The sequence below is a fragment of the Cavia porcellus genome, unplaced genomic scaffold (genome assembly GCF_034190915.1).
Source record: "Cavia porcellus strain 051 isolate PalLab524CR breed Dunkin Hartley unplaced genomic scaffold, mCavPor4.1 scaffold_13, whole genome shotgun sequence".
Taxonomy (NCBI): Eukaryota; Metazoa; Chordata; class Mammalia; order Rodentia; family Caviidae; genus Cavia; species Cavia porcellus.
The window spans coordinates 1,362,396-1,387,207 of record NW_026947496.1 but is presented as its reverse complement, the minus strand read 5'-3'; the positions used below and the strand labels follow the sequence as shown (position 1 = coordinate 1,387,207).

At 36.9% G+C, this 24,812-nt stretch overlaps 1 protein-coding gene across 22 annotated transcripts in view; it reads left to right on the top strand.

Moving 5' to 3' along the window:
• LOC101789224 (discoidin, CUB and LCCL domain-containing protein 2-like) overlaps positions 1-24,812 on the top strand; it is an 84,936-nt gene that overhangs the window by 15,310 nt on the left and 44,814 nt on the right. For all 22 annotated transcript variants that reach the window (XM_063259738.1, XM_063259739.1, XM_063259736.1 and 19 more), the window contains exon 2: positions 24,114-24,341. In XM_063259738.1, coding sequence (XP_063115808.1) covers positions 24,114-24,341 — 228 coding nt within the window. The remainder of the gene's footprint in view (positions 1-24,113; positions 24,342-24,812) is intronic.

Below are 24,812 nucleotides of genomic sequence, written 5' to 3'. Positions count from 1 at the left end.
ATATCATGACCTCAAGCAAGTAAGTTAAATGAATAAAGGTTTCTATTTGTCCTGAATCTAAGTGGTCGCCTCCACAGGATCTTTCCCAGCTGCTGCCCCAAGAATTACAGGCGCTGGAGCAGGGCGGGGACCACTGGGGGCCGGAGTTTGAGGGCAGGACTCGGATTGGGGAAGGCAGGTGGCACGCTACTGAAGACCGAAGGCGATTGGAGGAGGCAGATCAGGGGTTGAAACTCAAGGAGTGGGCCAGCAAGCTGACAAGTCTACCGAGGAGGGAGCCTGCTGATGGAGTGATGCAGAAGAAGACGGCCAAAGTGCGGGGTGGATTGGTCAAAACTGGCCGAGGAGGCGTGTCCGGCGGGTGAGGGATGGGCGGCTGGCTTCCCTGCCAGCCAGTCAGAGCCACTGGCTAGCAGGGCGAGTTGGGGTTTGACTGGGGAGCACGGTGCAGAAGGCGTGTTCCCCAGCTCAGCGGCCCAGACACCGGTTTCCTTCTCTCCTTACCCTGCGCTCCCGCCTGGGTTCTCGGGGCGGGGGTGGAGGAAAGGGGCGAAAGAGGAGGCGGTGAAAGCAGGGTGAAGGGCGGAGGGGTCCCGTCGCGTGGCAAGGCGCGCTGACTCGCACTCTCTCTCGCCCCTGCCGGGTGCCTCTGTCCCCTTGTTTACCAAAACTTTATTTCCATTGTTTTCTTGTCACTTCTCCCCCCCCCACACCCCTTGTTCGCCTTTTCATTTGAACATCTTCTTCCCCTTTTCCAGTATCTGTTACACATTTTGGTTTTTATTTACACTTTTGATTTCCACACTAAGTAAACCATGTAATGTTTGAACATGTGTGTCCAGTTTATTTCACTTAAGAATGTGATCTCAAGGTGCATCCATTTAGCTAGAAGTGCCTCAACTTACCTTTCTTAATGGAAGAACAGTATGCATTTTATTTTTAAAAAACCCCACATCTTCTTTATCGTTCATTGGTTAATGGGCATTTGGGTTGTTTTCAAGATTGAGCTGTTCCAAACTGTGCCATTGTCACCATGATTTTGCATGTGTTACTGCGGTTTTAATTCATTCAGGAAGATACCAAGAAGGAGAATTGCTGGGTCAAATAAAGTTGCATTTTTTTTTCGTGGACTGTCCATACTGATTTCCACAGTGCCTCCCCCAGTCTGCACTCCCACCCGCAGTGGAAAAGGGTGCCTTTTTGCCACAGCCCCACAGCGTTTGTTATTCTTTAATGTCTTGGTGATAGCCTTTCTTTCTGGGATGAGATGGACTCTTGGCATTGTTTTCATTTGTGTCTCTCAAATGACTAATGATGCTGAACATTTTTTTCTGCATTTATTTACTGTTCGTCCTTCATCTGAGAAGTCGCTATTCATTTCAGGTGCCTATTTTTGAATTGAGTTTTTAAAATTTGGGGCGGCTCTGATTTGTTTTGAGTTCTTTATATATTTTAGATGTGAGTCCTTTGAGGAACAACCAGCAAGATTTTTTTCCCCAAACTGTGGGTTGTTTCTTTACTCTGTTGGTGCTTTCTTTTGCTATGCAACAGGTTTTTTTTTTCATATGATGAGATCTCAGATGTAGATTCTTTGTGATATTCCCATGTGATTAGGCTTTTGTTCATAAAATCTTTGTCTACCCCAGTGTCTTCAAGAATTTTACCAATTTTATCTTTAAGCAGATTTTTCTGTTTTAATATATAAATATTTGGTCTTTTTTGATTTTAGTTTATGTATTTATTTATTTCATTGGTACCGGGGATTGAACTCACGGCTGCCTGCTTGCAAGGCAGGGGCTTATGCTGCTGAACTAAATCCCCAGCCCTTGATTTTAGTTTAGTCCATGGTGAAAGATACAGGTCTAGTTTCAATCTTTGGCATGTATAAAACCAGTTTTCCCAGCACCATTTATTAAAGAGGATACCTTCCAGTGAAGAGGTTTAGTTCCTTTGTCAAAGATAAGGCCGTGGCTGATTAGGAATTGTCTGCATCTTCTAACTTGTTCTGTTGAACATTGAGTCTGTCCTCCCCCCAGTATTGTGCTTTTATCACACTAGCTTTGCGGTATAATTTCAAATCAGATATTGTGATGCGTCCTGCCTTGCCTTTGTTGCAGAGAATTACGGGTTTGGTATTACAGCTCTTTTCTGTTTCCAAATGAAGTTGAATGTTTTTTGTAATTCTGTGAAATATACTATTAATATTTTGACCTTGATATCATTAAATCTCTATAGTGATTTTGGGATTATGACCATTTTCACTCTGTGGGTCTTCCTACCCATAAACAAGGGATATCTTCATTTTCTGACATCCTCGTCAATCTCCTTTCTGATAGTATGATAGTTTTCAGTGTAAAGGTCTTTTATTTCTTTAGATCAAATCCTAGATACTTTATTTTTTTGGATGTAAAACTACCAAAACTGTAAAACTACCAGCTCTTTGTTTTGAAGATTGGAGACCACAAATTCAAAATTGATAGCTTTATATGCTTTCCTAAGGGATGAACAGAGGCTTGGGATTTTTGTTATCAGCCTTTTGAGATTTCCCATAATCCCATTAGGGGCGGGCTGTCCTCTCAGACCTGCTAAGATTAAGACTAAAACCAGTCAGACTAGGACTACTAAGGAGGCTGAGAGGCTCTAGGGCAAGTTCCTCAGTAGTTGAAGATCACCTCTGAGTCCTGTGATAATTCCTCAGTCAGTAAATGCCAAGGATCTGGCTGCCTTGTGGCCTTTTGTTCCTCATGAACAACTGGTCATCCTGGATCCCTTGTGTACTGCCATTTAGTCCCTTGCTCTTTCTTCCTTCCCTGTGCCATAAAACCTGGCTAGAGATTGGGGGCTCACACAGGGATCCCTGACAGGATGCTATTGTGCAAGGTTTTTTCCCTGATTGGGCTCTCAGTGAGTTTATTTGTGTACAGGAATGGTACTGACTTCGGAGTGTTGACTTTGTATCCATCTATGGTATTGAATTTGGTTATTAAATCTAGAAGTCTTTTGGTCTAGGTTTTGGGATCTTTCATGTAGAGTGTCATGTCATGTACAAGTAATGATAATTAAACTTTTTCCTTTCCCATTCTTACTTCTTTTATTTCCTTCTTTTACTTGCTCTGGCTAATGCTTCCTGAACTATATTGAATAAGAGTGGTGATAGTAGACATCTTTGTCTTATTCCTGATTTTAGAGAGAAAGCTTTCAATTTTTGACCATTTAATATAATGTTAGCTGTTGGTTTGTCATAGATGATTTTTCTAAGATTAAGGTAAAGAAAAAATAAGAAAAAAAAGGTAAAGACTGTATATCCCAGTTTTCTGTAGGGTTTTTATCATGGATGGGTGTTGGACTTTGTGGAAAGCTTTTTCTGATCATTTGAGATGATCATGTGATTTTTGTCCTTGGTAATATGGTATATTACATTTATTAATTTGTGTATATTGAACCATCCCTGCATCCCTGGAATCAGTCCTAATTGCTCATTATGTGTGTCTTCTTGATGATTTGCTGCTGCATTCTGTTTGCCAGTATTTTACTAAGGATTTTTGCTTGTGTAGGGGAGATTGGCCTGTAATGCATTTTTTAGCTTGGATCCTTCTCTGGCTTTGGTATCAGAGTAATGCTTGCTTCTGGGAATGAGTTTAGGACTATTGCTTCTCTTTCAGTTTCATTAAAGAGTGGGAGGAGAAGTGGGATTAAATCTCTAAATTTCCTATCTAATTCAGCAGTGAATCTATTAGGACCTGAGCTTTTCTTTATTGCTAGGTTTTTAATTACATCTGCAATTTTACTGACTAAAATTGGTTTATTTAGAAGCTTTGTATCTTTTTGATTTAACTTTGGTAATTTGAATGTATCTAGGAATTTGTTCATTTCTTCTGTGTTTTCTATCTTATTAGAATACAGTTTGTTTTTTTTAGAATATAGGTTCTTGAAGTAGATATTGATTTATCTTCTGGATTTCTCTAGGATCTGTGCTGGTGTCACCTTTTTTATTTCTCATTGCATGGATTCGAGTCTTCTTTTCGATAAGGTTGGCTAAGGGTCTGTCAGTTTTTATCTATTTTTTTAAAGAACCAACTCTGATTTATTAATTTATTGTTTTCTTAGTGTCCATTTATTGATTTATGCTCGGATCTTAGTAATTTCCTCCTTCTTACTAGCTTTGGACTTTACTTGACCTTTTTCTAGAAGCTTAAGGTTGAACACTGGGTTGTTTATTTTGAACTCATTCTGGTTTTCTGATGTGGGCATTCACTGCTGTCAACTTCCCTTCTAGGAATGCTTTCATTGCATCCCATAATTTCCAGTACGTTGTATTGGAATTACTGTTTAATTGTAGAAGCTGTCTTAAATGTTTAAAATTTCATGTATGAAATTTTAAAATGCGATGGCAAGCCGGGCGGAGCTGAGAGCCAGGCCCTGCCTGCAGTGTCCCTGAGTCAGGCCCACGGAGCTCTCTTCTCCCTATCTCCAGCTCCCTCTGTCCCAGCTCCAACCCCTCCTCCTCGCCCTCCTCTTCCTCCTTGGCCTCCTCCTCTGTGCCTCTGTTCCTCCTGCTCTTACTTACCCTGCTCCTGCTGTAGAGGACACCGGAGCCCAGCAAGGTGAGTGGTCCCCGGGCAGGGCGACTGGGAGTGTGGGCCAGCTCGTGCGTTGGCAAACCTGGGGGACGCTCACAGGTGGGGTTGCAAAGGTGATCTCACCCTGCGCGACCCCCAGGTTGGCACGGTTTTGGGTTTTGGCCACATCAGTCATTTGTCTGGGAAGAGGATACCTGACACCTTGCAATGGAAGCCTCCATCCTTTTTTAAAAGGCAGCCCAGACAACTTTTGGGGGTGTGACCTGCTTATGTTAAGCCACATGTATATCTATATAATAGGAAGGCAAGGATATTAAATAGTACCTTAAGAAACATTTGTAATTATTTCTAATATTGACATTGTATTTAGATTTTCTTAGTTTGATAAAAATATAAAGATAAAATATGTAGTTTTGTTCAGAGCCAAAAATCGTATCATCCTTTTTTGCTGTATTTCTGATTAATTTTGCACAGTGAAAATTCGATATCAGATATAAAGTTCACATGTTTGAAATTTCCTAATGAGAAAACAATAATAAAACGAGGTAAAAATGATATTAGATTTCTTGATGTTACAATCAAAACAAAGACATTTTTTCTCCATAGAGTTGGTAGTTGCTGTTAATTTTGCATACAAGTGAGCTTCATTCGGTAAGACCAAAAACCAAGATGAAAAAAAAAAAACGGTCTTTTAAGAGGGTTAATTTGGTACAACTACCAGTACTGGAATTAAAATGACAGATTAATGGATTAATTTCTGGAAGGATATAGTGAGATCATGTATGATGAGAGGAGATTAGATTTATATGAGGGTAGGTTTTTAAACTTGAGGACTGTGCTCTAAAGTGTGATTGTTGAAATAGGCAATGAAAGAAGCAGGTGTTTTTCTTGAGTGGCTTTTAGTCAGCCATGTAACCACAGCATTTTGCGTGTATTTCTAAACATTTCATAGATGATAATGATTGTGTAAAACTAAAACCTTAGAAAATTATACATAATTCTGTCTCTTAATTTATTAATTTACAATTATTTTATTCAGTATTCACGTACCAACATGCTCTTACATAATTCTGATTTTATTACTTTTAATTTTTATTTTATTGTTACATTTTATATATATAAATATTCATCATAGGGAATTTGTACCTGGGTATGATATATTTAGCTTCTTTTTTCCCATTCCACTCAACTCCCTTTAACCCTTTGTCCCTTTGTTTACCAAAACTTTTATTTTCATTGTTTTCTTTTGAACTCATTCTGGTTTTCTGATGTGGGCATTCACTGCTGTCAACTTCCCTTCTAGGAATGCTTTCATTGTATCCCATAATTTCCAGTATGTTGTATTGGAATTACTGTTTAATTGTAGAAACTGACTAAATTTTTAAAATTTCATCTATGACCCATTGGTTATTCAGAAAGGTGTGTCAAAGTTCTAATTTTAATAATGTTGTGTTACTTTGAGTCCATGTTAAAAATAATTTATCGTCTAATTTGCACAAATAAGAATACTTAAAATGTACAGCAGTTTAAAAATTTCGATATATAAAATTTCATCTCCAAGGACTCGTTATAAACTAATTACTATATCATTTAGAACTGCAATTACATTATTTTCTTTATTTCATTTTATTTTAAATTTGTCCTGGACTGGATCTTTGATAAAGCAGTTCAGTCAAAAGTGTTAGTTTATTGACATATGTTCTTTCTAGGTCATTATTTTTCAACATAATTTTGAGTTAAATGAAATGAAGACAGGAAATGCATTCAAATAAAATAATTATTTAATGAATGCCAATATAGTGCACATTGAGACAGATGAGAGAGTGGGTGATCTCCCAAGACCACTAAAGTATTACATAGCAAATAAATCTGGACTTGTAAATGTATATAATCGAAGAATAATTAACTAACTGATACTTGAATGACTGGAGGATTCCAGTTTACAGATTCAGTCAAGGGGAGTGACCCAGAATTCCCTACAAAGGTTTTGTGCAGTAGAATACATGTAATTTTCTAATTAAAATGGAATTTAAAATGGAATTGTTTGGGATTAAAAAGCATAAGGTATTGGTACTTTTTACTGTTTGGCCATTACAAACTATCAGAATGGAGAGATTGCAACCTAGAACTCTTAGGAGAGTGTGCATGTGTATCAACCCCGGGACATTGAGCAAAGACAAAAGACAAAGCCACCGGCTTCAGAGAATCTGTAGTGTCCTTAAGGAAGTAGTTTTGTCTAGGTAGGAGTATATGTATGAAATAACAACCAAGGGGAAATGCGCAGTATGTAGGTTATTAAGGGAGAGAAAACTCCTAATGCCTGGGAAGCAGGAGAATCCTTACTGATAAGTAATTTTAGGTGAGGAAGCTTTGAAGAATTGGCATGTTTCTAATCCATGGGGCTTGCAGACACTTAAAGAGATCACAATACTCAGTAGAGGGGGAGAGTCCAGAAAGTATGAAAGTGTGGCAGCTTGCCCTACGACAGTGCTTTCAAGCCTCTCAGCCTCTGGTCCTGGCCCACTGTTTGTTCCTTGATGCCTGTGCCCTGTGTCCCTGTCCAGTTATTGGACAAATACTTGTAGGTTGGTTACTGTAGACTGGTATGGTCCCATATACTGTACTGGGGAATTGTTCTTCATAGCTGTGACCATAGTGGGATCTCTTTATCAGTAATACACAACTTGAGCTCCTTTAAATATTGTATGTGTAATTTTTTTACAGCCGGACCTTGGTGTTACTCTGTCCTAATCTCATGCCGATGCCCTGTATCTTTTATAGTTCAGGCATTAGGCTTAGGTACTTTTTATTCTTCTCATGTATAATTTCATGTTGTGTTGGTCATATTTCTGTCACTGAGAGAACTTAAAAAGAGGATTTATTTTGGCCTAAAGTTTCAGAAATTTCAGTCCATGGTTAGCTGGCGGCATTGCTCTTAGGCCAATCACAGGATAGAACCTTCATTGGAGAAGGTTGTGGCCCAGCACAGCTGTCCACCTCATTGCAGTGAGGAGCGGAGAAACAGAGCAGGTGTGTCTTTGTGCATATTCCTTTTTTATTCCATTCAAATCCCCACCTTATTCGGGGTGCTGCCATGTAGAGGGCAGTTCTCCCCCCTTGGTTTTCTGTTCCTCATGTCACCCTCTGAAACACTGTCACACACACACTCACTGTTATTTTAGGTGCCTCTTAATCCAGACAAATTGGCAATTAAGATGAGTACTTGCCGATTTACCTTGTTCCCTGTACAGCTGTGTCTCCCGATGCAATTTCCTCTACTGGGAATGCTTCTAATTATTTTCCTTCTGGTTTTAATAAACTCTTAAATACTTTTAAAAACCCTTGTGGGCCTTTATCACCTGTATGAAGCGTTCTCTAACCAATAGCTACATTCTCATCTTCACATAGTACTTTCGGCACTGTATTTTAAGTATATGTTCTTATCAATGTAGAAAGTTATATTCACTTTTTAAGTTGTAATATTTACCATGGTATCTGTCATTCAAAATATATATATTAAGAACCCTCTTTCTGAAATGAATCCCTTGCCCTGAGTGTATTGTTTGGTGTCAGCCCCTTGTATATGCTTCCTATGATTGGTTATTGCCAAATCCCTGCAAGCGTTGGTCCCGTTTAAGAGCCTGGGCTTAGAGGACCCTCTCGAATCTTACAGATTGTTTGATGAGGGCCAAATGATCTGCCCAGTTTTTCCTCAGATCTTCTCTTACAGGAATTAGACCACATTTTTGTTCTTTCTTGAGTACCAGAAGAGTCCTTGTTTAAGTAAGAGCTCAGAGTAAAAGCAGGCTACTGAGCACACTCTGCCCTCCCCACATAGTCCTCCTTAAGAACAGTAATGACCTAAATCAGCACCAAGAAGTTCAGTGCACTTCTTTGCACTATGCTGTCTTTCATTTGGGTACAGAAATAGCCTTCTCCAGTACTATAAACTGTACTATATACTGGTTTTGTTGTGGTAGTTGCTATCTCCTTTCCCCTTGGTTTCTCTGTAAGGAAAAGGAAGCACAATTTTCACTCATATACTGAATGAAATTCATTGTATAAAAATGTGCTGATTTTTACAGATTTGGTTCCAACTTGCAGGAGTTCTAAACAGAGATGAGTTATGTATTTAAAAATGGTAGTAGACCTTAGAACTTACCATGACTGGCACTTAAATCCAGTGTGCCTTAGTCCAAAACCACTTTATTATTCTATGGAATGGAAGAGGTAAATTCAGTAGTGTGGTATCAGGAAAGTAATGAAAAACAAAAGCTAGAGAAGCTGATGGGGGCCATGTTGTCATGGGGCCCACTGTGGGGCTGACAGAAGGATTTGTATGAGAGGTTAGATATGACATCATCTTTGCATAGTTCTTTTACCTAGTTCATCTGTCCATCTCTAGGTTTATTGCCTCTTCGAGCTCAGGCACTTAACCTCATCATTTGGACAGTGTTCCTGCTTTCTCTCTTGGTAAACTTCAAACTTGGGCCTCTGTGATAGTGTCCATTGTCTGCTTCCTTGGGTTCTGGATAGTGAAGTTACTGGAAAAAGTCATGTGGCACCATGTTAGAGCCAGACAGATCTGTGCATAAATAAATTCTGTCCCATCAGGTCTCAGTGGGATGACTAGTCAGCAACAGCATTTTGACTCGTACTGTATAGAGCTGAGCTGTTATCTTGTCCCTTATCCTGGCATAACATCAGTTTGCTTCCTGTGTTCTTTGTCCTTTCTTCTGGAACCTTGTCTTCCAATTTGTCCTGGAGGCGCCTCCTGCAGGAAATAGAAATGCTGTTTGAGAGTGGCCTGCACTGCTATAATGCTTTTACTCTGCACTGGAAATAAGCACACATTGCCGCTGGCTTTTATACATCTCTCTCTCTCTCTCTCTCTCTCTCTCTCTCTCTCTCTCTTTCCAGTAATTTACTTTCCAGAGAGTTTATATCTCTGCTTTTTTCAGTGATACACTTTCAAGAGACTTTTATCTGTATTGTAATTTTTTTTACTTTTTGGCACACTGTAGATATCTATCAGATGATGAATTTCTTGTTTACTCTCTGGCAGTCCTGTACTTTACTGAAACTATTATTTAAGTTGTCAGGTTTTTTTGTTTATTTGGGTTTTTGGTCTGAAAAATCCGGGTGCTTTGGTCTTTCTTAGCTTTTTTTTTAATCTTACTGACCTTTGAAAATATGGAGGCTTTTGCTTCAGGCATACAAGGTTTAAAAACTAGCTATATTGAAATTAAGATCCATATAACCACTCTAACTAAACTCTTTAGAATGTACTGAGAAGAAACTTCAAAACTGTTCATGTAAGCCAATAAATGTTTTGTTCAGTAGTGAGTCAGTCTATGAAATGAAAATGTTGTTTTACTTTTCCCTACTTGGCAGTTAAAATCTCTGTAATTTTAAAGTGTTTGTTTCCTACTGAGATTCTGTTTTTTGGACACTTTGTGTCTTGCTTTTCGCCTTGATCTTACTAAGTAGCCCATGCTGGCCTCCAACTCCAGTTTGGAATGATCCTCCTGCCGCAGCCTCCTGAGCACTGGGATTACGGGTTTACGTCTGTCTGAAATTCATTTTTCTATCTTTTGCGCCTTAGTCCCAACCCACTTACTGTTTTGGGAGATTTTGTTGTGGCTCAATGAGAGAAGTCAGATTACGTAGTAGCAAGGACGTAGCAGTCCATGTAGCAAGGATTGTTCACTGGGTCTGGCTTTCCAAATCCATGATGTGAACAGCTTTCCTCTGCCATGATGTTTCTGTCTTGGAGCTAGCTGACCCTGAACAGAAACCTCTCAATCTTGAACTGAAGGAAACCTCTCCTCCTTCAAGCTGTATTTTGTCCCAGCAATGGAAAGCTAACTAGTGTGCCAACTACATCTTATTTTTGCATTTGCCTCTCATTTTTTTACCTTTGCTCTTTATCTTTTTTACTTTTGCTCAGCTTGATGACTTTTGGTATATTTCAGCTGTTTCTGTTCATTTTGTTTGGTGGTTATCTTCCCTCCTGACAGGCCCTTGTTTCTGGTTACTCTGTTGTAGAAGCTGATTGTGAGGGACACATTCCAGTGAATGGGTTGAGGAAGAGTGTCTTAGGCCTCTTGAGGTTATAGCGAGCATGGATTCAAGTCCCCTTAATGTAGAAGGAGCAGTGTGTTGCGGAGACGCTGAGGTAGTTTATAGAGGAGAGGTGCATCAGTTTAAGCTTAAGGGGAAAGCAGGGTTACGGTGAGGTTGCAGCTGGGCTTCCGAAACCAAGTACGCGGCCTAGTGTTTCTCACTTGCTTTGCTTGTCTACATGAGAACAGTCATGGCTACCTGCAGTTTATAAGGCTTGCAGCTCTAATTGAAGAAACACTGGGATTTTCCTTATTGTTTTAAGGTCCATATATTGAAGGGAAGGATAAGTTAAAGAGGTTAAAATCCCAAGCTTTAAAAAACTGAATGATTCTAAAGCCTTTCAAATATATTTCTTGCCCAGTACAATACAATACTTGATTTATTTTGATTTTTAATTTTATTATTTTTTATTTTGAACGAGGTAAAATACAGCAAAACAAGAAAGAACAAAGCCAATCAAGACAATGCAGTGAAACAGAACTTCAGAGCAGGATACCGGGATAGCGATAATAGGTACCACAGTATATCTTGTTATCTTCATAGTAGTTGTCCATTCAATCAGGTATGGCAAACTCAAACTAAAAACAGAACATTATAAAACCTATTGAGATAGAATATTATATAGAGCAAAACAATCAGGACAAAGCAAAACAATGAAAACAATGTTTGTCTTCAAAGAGATGGTAGAAGGAAATCTCTCATATTTGCTGTGTTGCATACGGTCATCCTCCGTATGTAAACAAGTAACAAGAGGTGCTCCTCAAGCCCCAGGTCAGCATAATCAACCCAACAGGAGTTGCTCTATGTGCTTAGTTGCTATCCACTCTGGCTGTCCTCCACATCATCCAGATGCTAATGAAGTGGGGTGGGTGTCGGAGCTCACAGGAGACACTGACTTGTTCTCACCCTGGCAGGCCTGCTGCTCGCTCCTGCTGACACCTACCTAGAAGGAGGGCTCTTTGCTTTCTTGCTCAGCTCCCAAGTTCCAACATGGCTGGATCTCAGGAGACGCTGACTTGTTCTCTTCCTAGGGTGCCTGTTGCTTTTGATTTATTTTTAAATTGAACATCTGTGCAGTAAGAGTTGTGTTTTATTTATGTGTAGATAACTATAAGGGTGAGTAGAATGGGTTGCCTTCCCAACAGAACTATAGGTTGGTGTGGGAAAGTGGCATAAATATGCATGATTAAACATATTCAATAAAGAGATTATGATGGGATGAGAAAGATGAGCTTCATAAAGGTTTTATACAGAATAACTTTAGCAGATCATTGCTTGTGGGTGAGAGGAGGATGAGCATTGTTTTCACCAAGTAGAATAGCATGTGCCGTGGCACAGAGGTGAAGGGTCTGAGGAGTGTCATTCAGAGTTCCACAGCTAGAGTGGAAACGTTGTATGAGAAGTCAGGAGCTGAGACTTGAGTGGGAATCAAGGGCTGGAATATAATCGGCTGTGTGTGACCTGACTGAAGAGTTGAGCTTCATTGTATCAGTGGAATTTTCAAATAAGGGACCGTGTATCCCTCCTGGTATTTAAGTAAAATAACAGTGAGTATGGACAGCAGGTTAAAGGGAGAGAACAAAGGGTGGGACACCTATTAGAGAATTTTACGGGGGCTTTCTTGTTCACAGGGACTAAATTCTGAAGGATTAAGGAGACTGAAAGAGTCAAACTTAATGACCATATTTTTTTTCTTGAAGTCCTCTTTGTCTTCCTCCTCAACACTTGTCTCATACACTAGAATTTTTTCCTAACTACTCTTTATAATTTACACACAGAAGCATCAATGCACAATATATAAATCATCCATAACTTAGTAATCATTTTTGGAATTACTGTGTCTGTAATTACCATAAACTCTATAAAAACATGAACTTTGCTGGTCATTTTCAGTATTGTCTCTCATCAAGCATAGAGCATGGTAAGTGGAAATTTATTGAATATTTGGAATGCTGTGAAACTTCTGAGCAAAAGGTTAATTTTCAGTAAATAACAGTTTGAGAGATTGGGGCCGTGGAGCTTTCTGCATTTGATGGTAACTGAAGTCAGATGCAGATGAGATTATCCACATAAATATGCACAGAATGGGTGAGAACACTTAAGAACTGCACCATCAGTAGTAGGAAGAAGGTCACAGTTAAGGTGTCTGTGAAGCTGCAGGTAGTTCAAATAAAAACTAAGACTTGGAGGGAGAACTTCAATAAGGAAGATACAGAAATAAGGAGAGAAGGGTAGCAATGTCCAATACCATGGAAAGATCATGGAAGATAAAGATGGAAAAGTGTCCATTGGCTTTTGGAAGTTTAGAAAATGCCTGCTAAATTTAGCACGTGTTTTTAGTGGGAAAGGAGAGAGTCTCCATAGTAGTTTCCTTGAGCTGCAACAAAATAGCCCAAAGTTATTAAAACAAAAGTTTCTCGTTTCACAGGGAGGCTAGAATTCTGATGTTGAAATGTCAGCTGGGTTTGCTCTTTCTCTGAAGGTTAGGGGAGGATCTTTACTTGCCTCTTCCTAGCTCCTGGTGCATGCATTCCTTACCTTTCCTGTGGATTTATCAATCTAATCTTTGCTTCTGTGCTTACGTGAGTTTTTCCAATATCTGTGTCCATATTTGTCTCCTGTTGCCAAAATATCAATCATTTGATTATGAACTAACCTAACCAATATATCATTTTAACCTATTATGATCAGCAAATAGCATATTTCCAAGTGTAAGATGATATCCATAGGTTCCAGATGATAGGATTCGAACATTATCTGTTTGGAAGTCACCACTGAACTCACGGTAGTCCTGAGCTAAACTGTAGTACACTAAAGTTAGAATGAGAGGCAAAGAAGTTAAACAAAGTGTAGGCAACTAGAATAGTCTTTGTAAAAGTAAAGCAAAGTGAGAAAGATGGCAGATGACAGAGGCTACCAGATAAGAGAATAAGGGGTGTGTGTGTGCTTCAGTATTGGGGCTTGAACCCAGAACCTTGTGCATTCTTGAACACACTGCTGAGCTATATCCCCAGCCACATGTGATTTTTTAATTGCTGCTGTTATTGTTAAAGTTTATTAAAGTACAAATTGAATGATCTACTAAATGCCTCCATTATAGGGTATAATTTGCCAAAAAAGAACAGTTATAACTGTCAAGCAAATATAAAATTGGCAGATCAGATATCAGCTGTTTCATTAAAGAAGGAATCAGTAAAATGGTAAAACTAGACCACAGGAGAAAAAGTATATGTTTATAGGTGTTATGATATGACTACTAGGTTAGGTGACCAGAACTAATTCATGGCCATCAAGGTGGAAACTGTAATTTTGGTTGGTTTTTCAACTCTACAGAAATTGTATGAATCTCTATGAGATAGTAATCTATGATTTAGCATATAACCAATATTGGGGTCTTTAATCAGTGATAAATAGCAAGTCGGACAAATAGATTTGCCCTATAATCTTTGGGTGGCTTTTGCCCTGAGTGATATTTGAACTTTGTTACTGTTTCCAAGTTTTAAAAACATTTTCTGACATACCTGTACTTGCTACAATCTGTGGAAGTGGAGATGAAGACCTGAAAACCTTGAATTAGTCCTTGATAAAAATAATGTTGGCTTTACTTTATGAGCCATTAACTAAGAGAACACTGAGTGGCCCACCTGAGACTGGAACCTGTTACTTTCTAATGATACCTATCTGGGGGTCTTGTGATTTTTGTTTTGTGTTTACTCAGTTCCTTTGCAGAGAGAGATCATTGTTAAATCTAGATGGAGAGTTTCCTAGGAAGATGTGCAAGTGGTACACAGTACCTAGGAAGCAGAAATATTAGGTAGAATGTAGGTAGTTGGAATGGGCATGAGATCCAGGACGGGTAGGAAGAGAAATGAGGCCAAGATGATCTTAATAGAGAAGTAGAGAAGTCAGGTTCCCAGAAAGTATACAGTGGCTGTAAGAGCTGCATGGCTGAGTGCCTGGCCCAAGTGAGATGTGATATGCAGAAGTGAGAATGATTTCTAAAATGGCTAAAGTAAATCTTACAGGTTTGTCTCAGAGTTTGTGGCTCTGAGAATGAGATACTGAATTGGAGCTGAGGTAACTAGTAGCAATTACTTTGTCATAAATTTCTGTTATTTATAAGGCATTAGATGTTAGCTTTAGAGTGGAGATAAATTTTATAAAATAGAGAGGTTGTTTAGCTTTAGTCACATTGTAGCCAGATTAAGCTGGATCAGCATACATTGACAAGCTTCTCAGGTCTCCTTTTAGTGGTGGTGTTGTAACATTATGGGAATAGTGCCTATGTATATATTTGTTGATCATATTAATAAGACTTATGCTCTTCCTATCAGTTGTTTTCATATAGTATTTTGTTTAATTCTTACTGTTTGAAGTTTGAATTGTTAGTGTCTCAGTTTTACAGATGGCAAAATCCAGACTTAGCAGGGATAGATAGCCTTCTCAGGGTCATAGTGGCAAATAGGGCATTTCAGTTTGTTGTATGACTCCACTTTGTTTAACCATTATGAGCTAGATAGGTGGTGTGTGTGCTTGGTAAGGGTTGAGGATTTATATATTGCTTTCCTTCCTGTTATTAAATTTTATGAATTACTGCATGTACAGAGGTGAATTTTGGCTTCAAAAACACGGAAGATAGGAGCAAATTTACTTGCCTAAAAGTTGCTACATTGACTTTTTTGACTATAAATACATATGTAGCTTGTACCCTGAGCAAAAATAAGTAAAAGAAAGGAGCAAACAAGCCCTTAAAAAATGAGACAGGTGTGATGGTACACACATGTAATCTCAGCACTTGGGAAACAGAGGCAGGAGAATCATTGTGAGTTTGAGGCCATCCTAAGTTGCATAGTGAGTTCAAGGTCAGTCTGACTATGTAGCAAGTTCTTTCTCAAATTCTGGACAAAGGAGAACTGTAGATGGAAAAAAAAAGAAAAAATAAATTAAAAAATCTTCATGGTGGGGGGTTTATACAGGTAGATCCTGGGATACTTAGGGCAGTGAAACTCCTCTGTATAATACTATAAGATGAATGCATGTCATTATGTATATTTAGCCATCTATGACATAGCCAACAGCCAACATCATATTAAGTGGCCCAAAGCTGAAAACCTTTACCTTAAAATTGAGAACAAGCCATGAATGTTCATTATCACCACTCCTGTTCAACACAGTGCTGGAAATACTAGCCAGAGCAATTGGACAAGAGAGAGAAAAGGAAAAAGGATAGGACAAGGCGAAGTTAAATTACCATTATTTGTAGATGACCTGATACTCTACATAGAGGACCCCCCCCCAAAGCCCCATTGAAAAACTCCTAGGTATAATAAATAAATTCAGCAATGCAGCTGGATACAAAGTCAATACTCAAAAAGCAATAGCATTCCTATACACTAACAACAGAAATCATTGAGAGAGAAATAAGAGAAGCCATATCCTTCACAATAGCATCCACAAATGTGAAATACTTACGAATCAATCTAACAAAAGAAGTAAAAGATCTATTCAGGGAAAATTGTAACACCCTGAAAAAAGAAATGGAAGAGGACCTCAGAAAATGGAAAGACATCCCTTGTTCATGGATAGGAAGAATAAACATTATGAAAATGGCCATTCTCCCAAAATTGTCATACAAATTTAATGCAATCCTAATTAAGATACCACTAGCATACCTCACAGATCAAGAGGAATCATTCCTAAAATTCATCTGGAACCAGAAGAGACCTAGAATAGCAAAGGCAATTCTAAGCAACAGAGACAAGGTAGGAGGCTTGGGCACGTGTAGTCATAATCCCTGAGTTGAAGTTATTACAAAGCTGCTGTAATAAAATCAGCATGGTACTAGAATAAAAAGAGACCTGAAGATCAATGGAGTAAGTAGATTAAAAGATACAACTACAAACAAACTCAACCACAAGAATCAAACCGCACACGAAATACTTCATAGAATCAATAACTGGGATCACATCCTATTAAAGAGGTTTTATTTTGTCTTTGTCTTTCCTTTTTTTTTTTTTTTTTTATTGGTACTGGGGATCGATTTCACGACCACATGCTTGCAAGAAGGTACTTATGCCGCTGAGCCAAATCCCCAGCCCCTTATTAAAGAGTTTTTGCATGTCGAAAGAAATCTCCAGTGTAGTGAAAAAAAAAACTCCCACAAATTGGAAAAAAATCTTAGTAAACTGTCTCTCAGACAAAGGACTTCTGTCTAGAACGTACAAATAATTAAAAAAAAAAATCAGGTTCTCAAAATTCAAAGACCTTTTCCAAAAATAGGCATCTGAAATGAACACACAGTTCTCAGATGAAGAAATAACAAATGGCAAATAAATACATGAAAAAATGCTCAGCATCATTGGTCATCAGAGAAATGCAAATTAAACAACACTGAGGTTCCATCTCACTCCACGAAGGATGGCCAGGATAAAGAAAACTCCAACAACAAATGCTGGAGAGGCTACTGGGAAAAAGGAACTCTTCTGCACTGTTGATGGGAGTGTAGACTAGTGCAAGCACTGTGGAGGTCAGTCTGGAGATTCCTCAAAAGGCTGGGATTGGAAATCCCATTTGACCCAGCTATCCCACTTCTGGGCATATTCCCAGAAGAACTGAAAACAACATACCACAGTGTTATATGTGCATCTAAGTTTATAGGAGCATAGTTTGTAATAGCCAGATCTTGGAAACAACCTAAATGCCCATCAGCTGAGGAATGGATAAAAACTGTGTTTTTTTTTATTCAATCTAGTACTACTCAGCTATAAAGAATGATCACATTGAGATACTTATAAGTAAGTGGATACAACTGGAGACCAAACTCATAAGTGAAATAAATCAAACTCACATCTGTATATACTATATCGTCTCCCTAGTGCAAAAAATGGGAAAAGTACATAAGATACAAAAAACTCAATAAATACGGTGAAAGGATAAGAATCTACTTAAAGGGGGAAAATAATATCTCAGGGAAAGTGAGGAAAAAGAAAAAAATATAATTATATAAACACACAGTATAGCTAAGATGATTGTGCTGCAAATTGTATAAGTTATTGGAACAAAATAGTTAACATTCCTAGGAATGAAACAGTATTGCGTGTTATTGTATGGTGATCTGAGGAACCCTTAACATTATGTAAATCAACAACCTCAGTTATGCTTCTACTACCTTGTTTTGAAGGTTTAGATTATCAGTGTTTTGGCCTCTTTGCTATTGTTAATTTTTGTTTTGTGTTTTTCTAGGAATTTGTTTTGTTTTCCCCTCTAATACAGAAAAGAATAGGTATAAGTGTAGAGACTCATACATGCATACTACTTCTCCTAAAGAGTTTATGGGAATCGATTATATAATGCATGATGAAGTGAACAGCTGCTTTGAAGAAAAAGAGACACTAAGGTACCCGGTGCTGATTCTATAGTGTCCTGCTGTGAAATCCAGCAGTACTATTATTCTTTGTTCAGAGTGGTTTCAGTCTGTTTTGTATTGTTCAATTTCAACATACATGACGGTATGGACAGCTATTTTGAAGAGAATGAGAGACAGTATGGAAGCCATTGTTGATTTCCCTATTATCTGGTTTTGAAGGCCTAAAATGCCTTCATCATCCTGTTCTGATCAGTTTAATACTATTTTGTTTTGTATGAGTTCATTGTGTGTGAAGATATGGACAACTATTCAGAAGAAAACAAAAGACAGTAAGATAGACATTGATGATCTCCTGTTGTCTTGCTTTAAAATCTGTGTGTCTTACATTGTGTTCTTCTGATCTGCTTTGTTCTATTTTGTTCTGTTCAATTTTATCTTCTTTGAAATAAAATTTAAAAAATGTAAAATCTATTTTAAAAAATAAAATTTCTGGGTTGTATATTTTATCACTACTACCACAACAAAAAAATAACAGGGCTAGAGAATGATGTGCCATGTGACTGCTAATGTGAAGTAAACTAGAACAACTGCATTTTAATTTCAGATAAAATTAACTTCAGAAAAAGGAAAGTTAAAACTGACAAAGGGGACATTAAGTGAAATTAAAGTACTAGTTTGATTACGTGTTTGAGATATGCAGTAACACAAATTAAGAAACCTCACAGTTAAAGAACTTCTGTCTTATTATTCACAGCGGTAGGTAATATACCAAAAACGTCACTGTATCCAGTGAAATTGCATGTAGTAGTTAACGGTTGCAGCTTCATGTTTTTGAACTTTTATTCCTAAATATTTCACCTTGTTTTTCATTTTATTGTGGGATCTCACAGATGTGTTACAAGATCCAGAAATAGTACTTAGAGGATACTGGCAGCCTCAGTAGGCCACAGTGATAAAAACAATATTCAGGCTCTCTGCAATTATGATGAATGATACATTGCTCTTTTTTTCGACATACTTTTATAAGCTTCCTGCATTTGTGTTGGCTGCTGTGAAAGGAAGTATTTTTGCCCCTCACAGGGTTCATATGATTAAAAATCTGTAATACATCTTTCTTAGTAATAATATTACTAAAATATGAATGTGGCAAGAGGGGCACATGAATCATCATCAGAACATTATCCTAAAAATACTTAATCTGGAATTTAGCTAGAATACAGTAGGTTTGCATTTCATGTTGTATTATTTGATTGGCATTTGAATGTATTTAATGTTCTTTCTGTTTTCTCTAGGGATAAGTAGTTTTAAAGATCATTGCATTTTTTCCCAGAAAAGTATCCAAATTCATATGTGGCTTAACACATCTGAACCTTACACTGTTCAAGGGAAGTGAACATGTGTTCTATGAGTAATCCCCTAGGTAAATCTGCATCTGAACCAAAGAGCACTAAGATCAACTTTCAGTGTTTTTTTTCTGTTTTTCTACACTGAATAAAAGTACAATTCAAAAATTACACCAAGAGCTTTCTATGGTTTATGATTAGTTATACTCGAGTGGAATCCATGTAATGGAGGAACAGAAGGTAGATTAGTTGACAGGGATGGTGGTTAAGATGTGGTTGGGAAAGGAGATGGCATGTTGGGATGGTTGGGGAGAGTAAGAACTAGACCTTTGACATCTATTTTGGAAGTTATTTCCCACTTGTAATAATTTTTTGTCGCCTCTTACCTTAATATGGTAAGTAAAAGGAGGTAGTGTGTCCTTGTCACAGACGATTATTCTTCCAAGCACCAAACACTAATCAATTTTTCAGATCCTATTGATACCCTTTTCTCCCTATGTTAAAAACTCTTGATGTATTGTCTAAAAAAGGAAGGCAGAGGACATTTTTAATAGTTTATCAGGATTTAAAAGCCACATTAATCTTATCACTCTGTTTAATTTGATTTTATTCTGTTCCAGTCTTTCTACTCATACTAGATTTGAGGACACAGACAGCTATCCCAAAACAATAGGATATACTATGGTAACTATCGTTAATTTCCTGTTAACTTAACTTGAAGCCCTGCATTACTTCTACGATGTCTTACTATGACTGATCTTATTTGAATCTGGTTTGTTAGGTTGCTGTTTTGTCTTGACTGATTTTATTTGAATTTGGTATGCTTGATAGTATCAAGTCTAAGAACAGAGCAATTACTCTGAAGATGAGAAGATGTAATAGGATACCCATTCTGGTTTGATTATTAACTGCTTTTGAAGTCCTATAATGTTGCCAATGTTTTGTTTTTATTAACATTGCTAGGTAGTGCTGTTCAATTATATTATGCCTGATGATATAGACAATTCTATTGAAAATAACAAGAGACATCATAGTAACTACTATAGATCACCTAGTATTGAGGTTTTATATGTCTTTATCATTTCATGTTTTTCTGGGAATTTGTGTTGCTATCTTGTTTGGAAAGAATAGGTATATGTGTAGAGATTCATGCATGTGTAGAACTTCAAACAGTTTACAAGAATAGATTCTATAATGTATGTTGTAATGAACAGATACTCTGAAGAAAATGAGACACTAAGATACCCAGTGCTAATTCCATGGCGTCATGATACAAAATCTGGCAATACTATTATTGTCTGTCTAGAGTGGTGTTAGTCTGTTTTCTTTTGTTTAATTTCAACATATGTAAAGATATGGACAGCTATTTTGAAAAGAACGAGAGACATTATGGCAGCCATATTTGACCTCCCTATTGTCTGGTCTTGAAGACCTAAAATGCCTTCATCATCCTGTTCTGATCAGTTTAGTACTGTTTTGTTCAGTATGAATTCACTGTGTGTGAAGATATGGACAACTATTTGGAAGAAACCAAGAGACAATATGATAGTGAAGATCTCTGGTGGTCTTGCCTTGAAGTCTGTGTTTCTTAATTGTTTTCTTATGATGTTTTGTTCTGTTTAATTTTACCCTCTTTAAAAAAAAAGCTCTTGATGCTGGGAGAAAATCATTTGAAATTTGAAGACTAATAGGATTATTTTTCTTCTTTAACTTGAAGAATAATGAAGTGTTCTATTTACTTATTTTAAAATTGGGAAGTGTGAGCACAAAACTTTTCCATAACTGCTGATGTTTGGGAGAAAACTTTTCTCTCCATTGATCCTTAGGGAGTAGAAGAGCATTACCCTTTAGGCCAAATGAGACTGAGCCAAGAACTAAACCAGATTTTCAGCCTGAGATTTCCTAACCTTGACTCTAAGTTAGCACTTCCCAAACTCAGCGCTATTTACATGCAGGTCCCATTATTCTTTGTTCTGGAGACTATTCCTTCACTGAGATATTTTAGCAGCTTCTTACCCTTTCCAATGAGGTGTCAGCAACATGCCTCCCCCTATTTGTGACAACTAAGAATGTCTCTAGATACTGCCAAGTGAGTGGTAGGATCATGCCTGTGGGATCTCAACCTCCTGTTTGAGAAACACTGCTGTGTGTTATTATTGACGAATATTTTCCAGCTTTTAGTTTTAAATATTTTGTCATATTTGAAGAATTTTGGTACAATAACTATAAAAAAATAACCTGGGAACATATTGCTACTTTAGAAGTGAAAGGACAAAGTCTTTCCTTAATGTGAGAATTTAATGTTCTAGCCTTTGAGTTGTGAGTTTTGTATTTTTCAGTTGTGAGTTGTATTTTTCAGACTAGGTGGGAGGTCATTAGTGGGTCAAGAATAACCATGTGGAAATCTACAGGGTCACAATATAAAATGTATTTCTCCAGAATAACAGACATTCAAAGCAGCTGGTCTAGTGAAAGCACAACCTTCTTTTGAACCAGATTATTCTAAGTATTTACTCCATATCAGTAGGTGACAGTTATGCTATTTATCTAGTCAGGTTGAACTTAATAAATACTGTATTCTTTGAAATAGGGCGTATTCAGACTTGGCCAGAGCAGTAGACAAGATACTTGACTTTTAACTTTGATTTTTAGTTCTTATCATCTTGCTTGCAAGACGAGGAAGCTCTGAACTCTATCACGTATTTTAGAACATTCTTGGCACATTTCTTGTGGACTCTTCCTGCCCTCCACCCCCCACACAGATTCTTAAAGAAAGACAGCTCTGTTTTAATTGTTTTTTATCACCATGTATGCAAAAGATCCGTTTTTATCAGTTTATTAACTTATATAGAATTTATGCTTTATGGTGTAAAGGACAAGAAACATTGTATTTATTCAAGATCACACAGAAGCATAAAGGCATCTAAAATTACTCTAACCACTCTACTTGTGTTATTTCATAAAGCACATTTTAAAATGACCTTGGGTTGACTAATTGGCTATGGGGGATGCATTAAACAATCTGCTGTTGCAAAGTTATGGATAAACATTTCAGTTACTCTAAAAGCAGCCTTAGCTTTTGTTTACTAAAGAAAACACACTAATATTTTGAGTTATTTCATTTATCCAGTGGTTTTTAAAGATTATAACACTTCTAGCAAGCACACATATATTTAGTATTGCTCTTTAAAAGTAGGCCAGGAGAGTGGCTGGAAATACAGCTCAGCAGATAAGTGCTTGCCTGGCAAGCACAAGGTCTTGAGTTCGATTCTTGATTAAAAAAAAAAAAAAAAGACCAGGGATGAATATTAATACAAACTCAAGGGTAAAAATTCTTTGTCAGTAAAGGATATGACTTCTAAGTATTACCATAAGAGTTACATGATTTGTTTCTTCATTAAAGTTGGGACTAGTTTGGAATTAATTTTTCATAACATTTCCTTATTCATACTATTAATATTTACTATCTGCTACTTACTAGATACTATGTAAAATTTTTATGTGTATAATTTTTATGCATATAATTTTTGTTAAAATTTTTATGTGTATAGTTTTTAAAATTAATCTGTTCTAATAAGTGATGTGATTACTTTTAAAAGTAATAAATCAAGAAAATTCTCTTAGAGTTGTGTTCATAATGAGGTTAAAACTCAGCAGCATCACATTTAATACAGTTTTTGTGTAAATACTGTACTATTCCAATGACATGATCATAAATAACTTGTAAGGAAGAAAATGCTTCTATTTTAAAAGTATGTATTTGTGATCCTGTTAGAAAGGGATTCATTTGAATCCTATCGTCATACATTAATCATCTTATTAAAAGGATGTCATTCATTTGAATCATGTTGTTAATGAATGCTAAATAATACAGTTGTAGCAACAGCCGAAACTTGTAAATGAACATATAATCAATGCCTCCTGCATGCTCAGTGAATAAAATGAGGGATGCAGATATTTCATTTTTACAAACAATAAGCTGGTTATCTAAGTTCTTGTATTTACTTGCTGAAAAATAAATGAAGCAAATGTCAGAACCAACATATAAAAGTAATTTTTTCTTTATCTTTAATAAGCTATAAACTTTAAAAGTATTAAACTTTTAATTATTTTCTCTGTTCTATAGGAAGAAAATGGAGAAGGAACAACAAAATAGTCAAATTTAAATAGAATATAAACTTAAACTTCAAAATCAACTACTTTCAAGAGGAATCATTTGTAGTCTATAATAGGATCAATAGTTTGCATAATTTTTTATCATATGTTAACTGTTATTAAGAAATAATCTTGCTTCACAGGAGATTTTAGGAGCTTATGATTGTTAAAAAAAGGTGAAGCTGCTCACATTTTTATATTAGTTATCTTAAATAGTTTAAATTGGTATTGTTTTAAATATTAGGCCATTTTGATATATTTATATATTTGTAACTCTTTGCTAAGATGGGTTTTAAGATATGTTCAGATTGTAAAGGTCTTTGACATTATAAATTATATAAGTAATCATTATTTGAACCTGACTTGATTTTTCTTGGCAATTGTGACTAGATATGCTAAGCGCTATGTCATTTTATTTTCTGTAAAGATATACTGGTGGTATAAATATCTGAGGTCATGTGTATTTTTAAATCACCATTAAAAATCTTGATTACTCAGAAGTTTAAAACAAAAAAACAGTTTATCACCCCATTTTTTTTTAAGGTGATGGATGTGGACACACTGTACGAGGCCCTGAAAGTGGAACTCTTGCATCTATAAACTACCCGCAGACCTATCCCAGCAGTACCCTTTGCAAATGGGAGATCCGTGTCAAGATGGGAGAACGAATTCGGGTCAAATTGGGTGATGTTGACATTGAAGATTCTGATTCTTGTCATTTTAATTACTTGAGAATTAATAATGAAATTGGACTTGGCAGAACAGAAATAGGTAGGACATTTTCTTAGAAGTGTATTTCTAGTACATTTTTGCTTTAAGTTTCAAAACTAAAGCAGTTTCATATTTAATATTGAGTGACTGCTGCATGAGGCAGTATGTGAGAAATTATTGAAAGTGTAGAAACCTCAAATTTGAATCTTGTAAAAGGAAGGTTGTCTATTTACACTTCTAGTAAGTTTATGTTGATACCTTTGCATAAGATGCTACTGTACTACAAAGAAGGAAGAAATTATCCTTTGTGTTTTCCATTGATCATTTTGTTTCCAGTAGGAAATACAAGCATGATTCATGCTTAGGACACTGTGTAGTAAGAAGATGGGTTTTGGATCCCAACTGCCTGAGATAAAGGCTTTAGTCTGCCATGAAGTGACTATATGATCTTGGGCAGTTCACTTTACTTTTCCATTTTCTCATTTATGAAACAGAGAATAAAACTAATTCAAATAAAGTACTAGGAGTTAC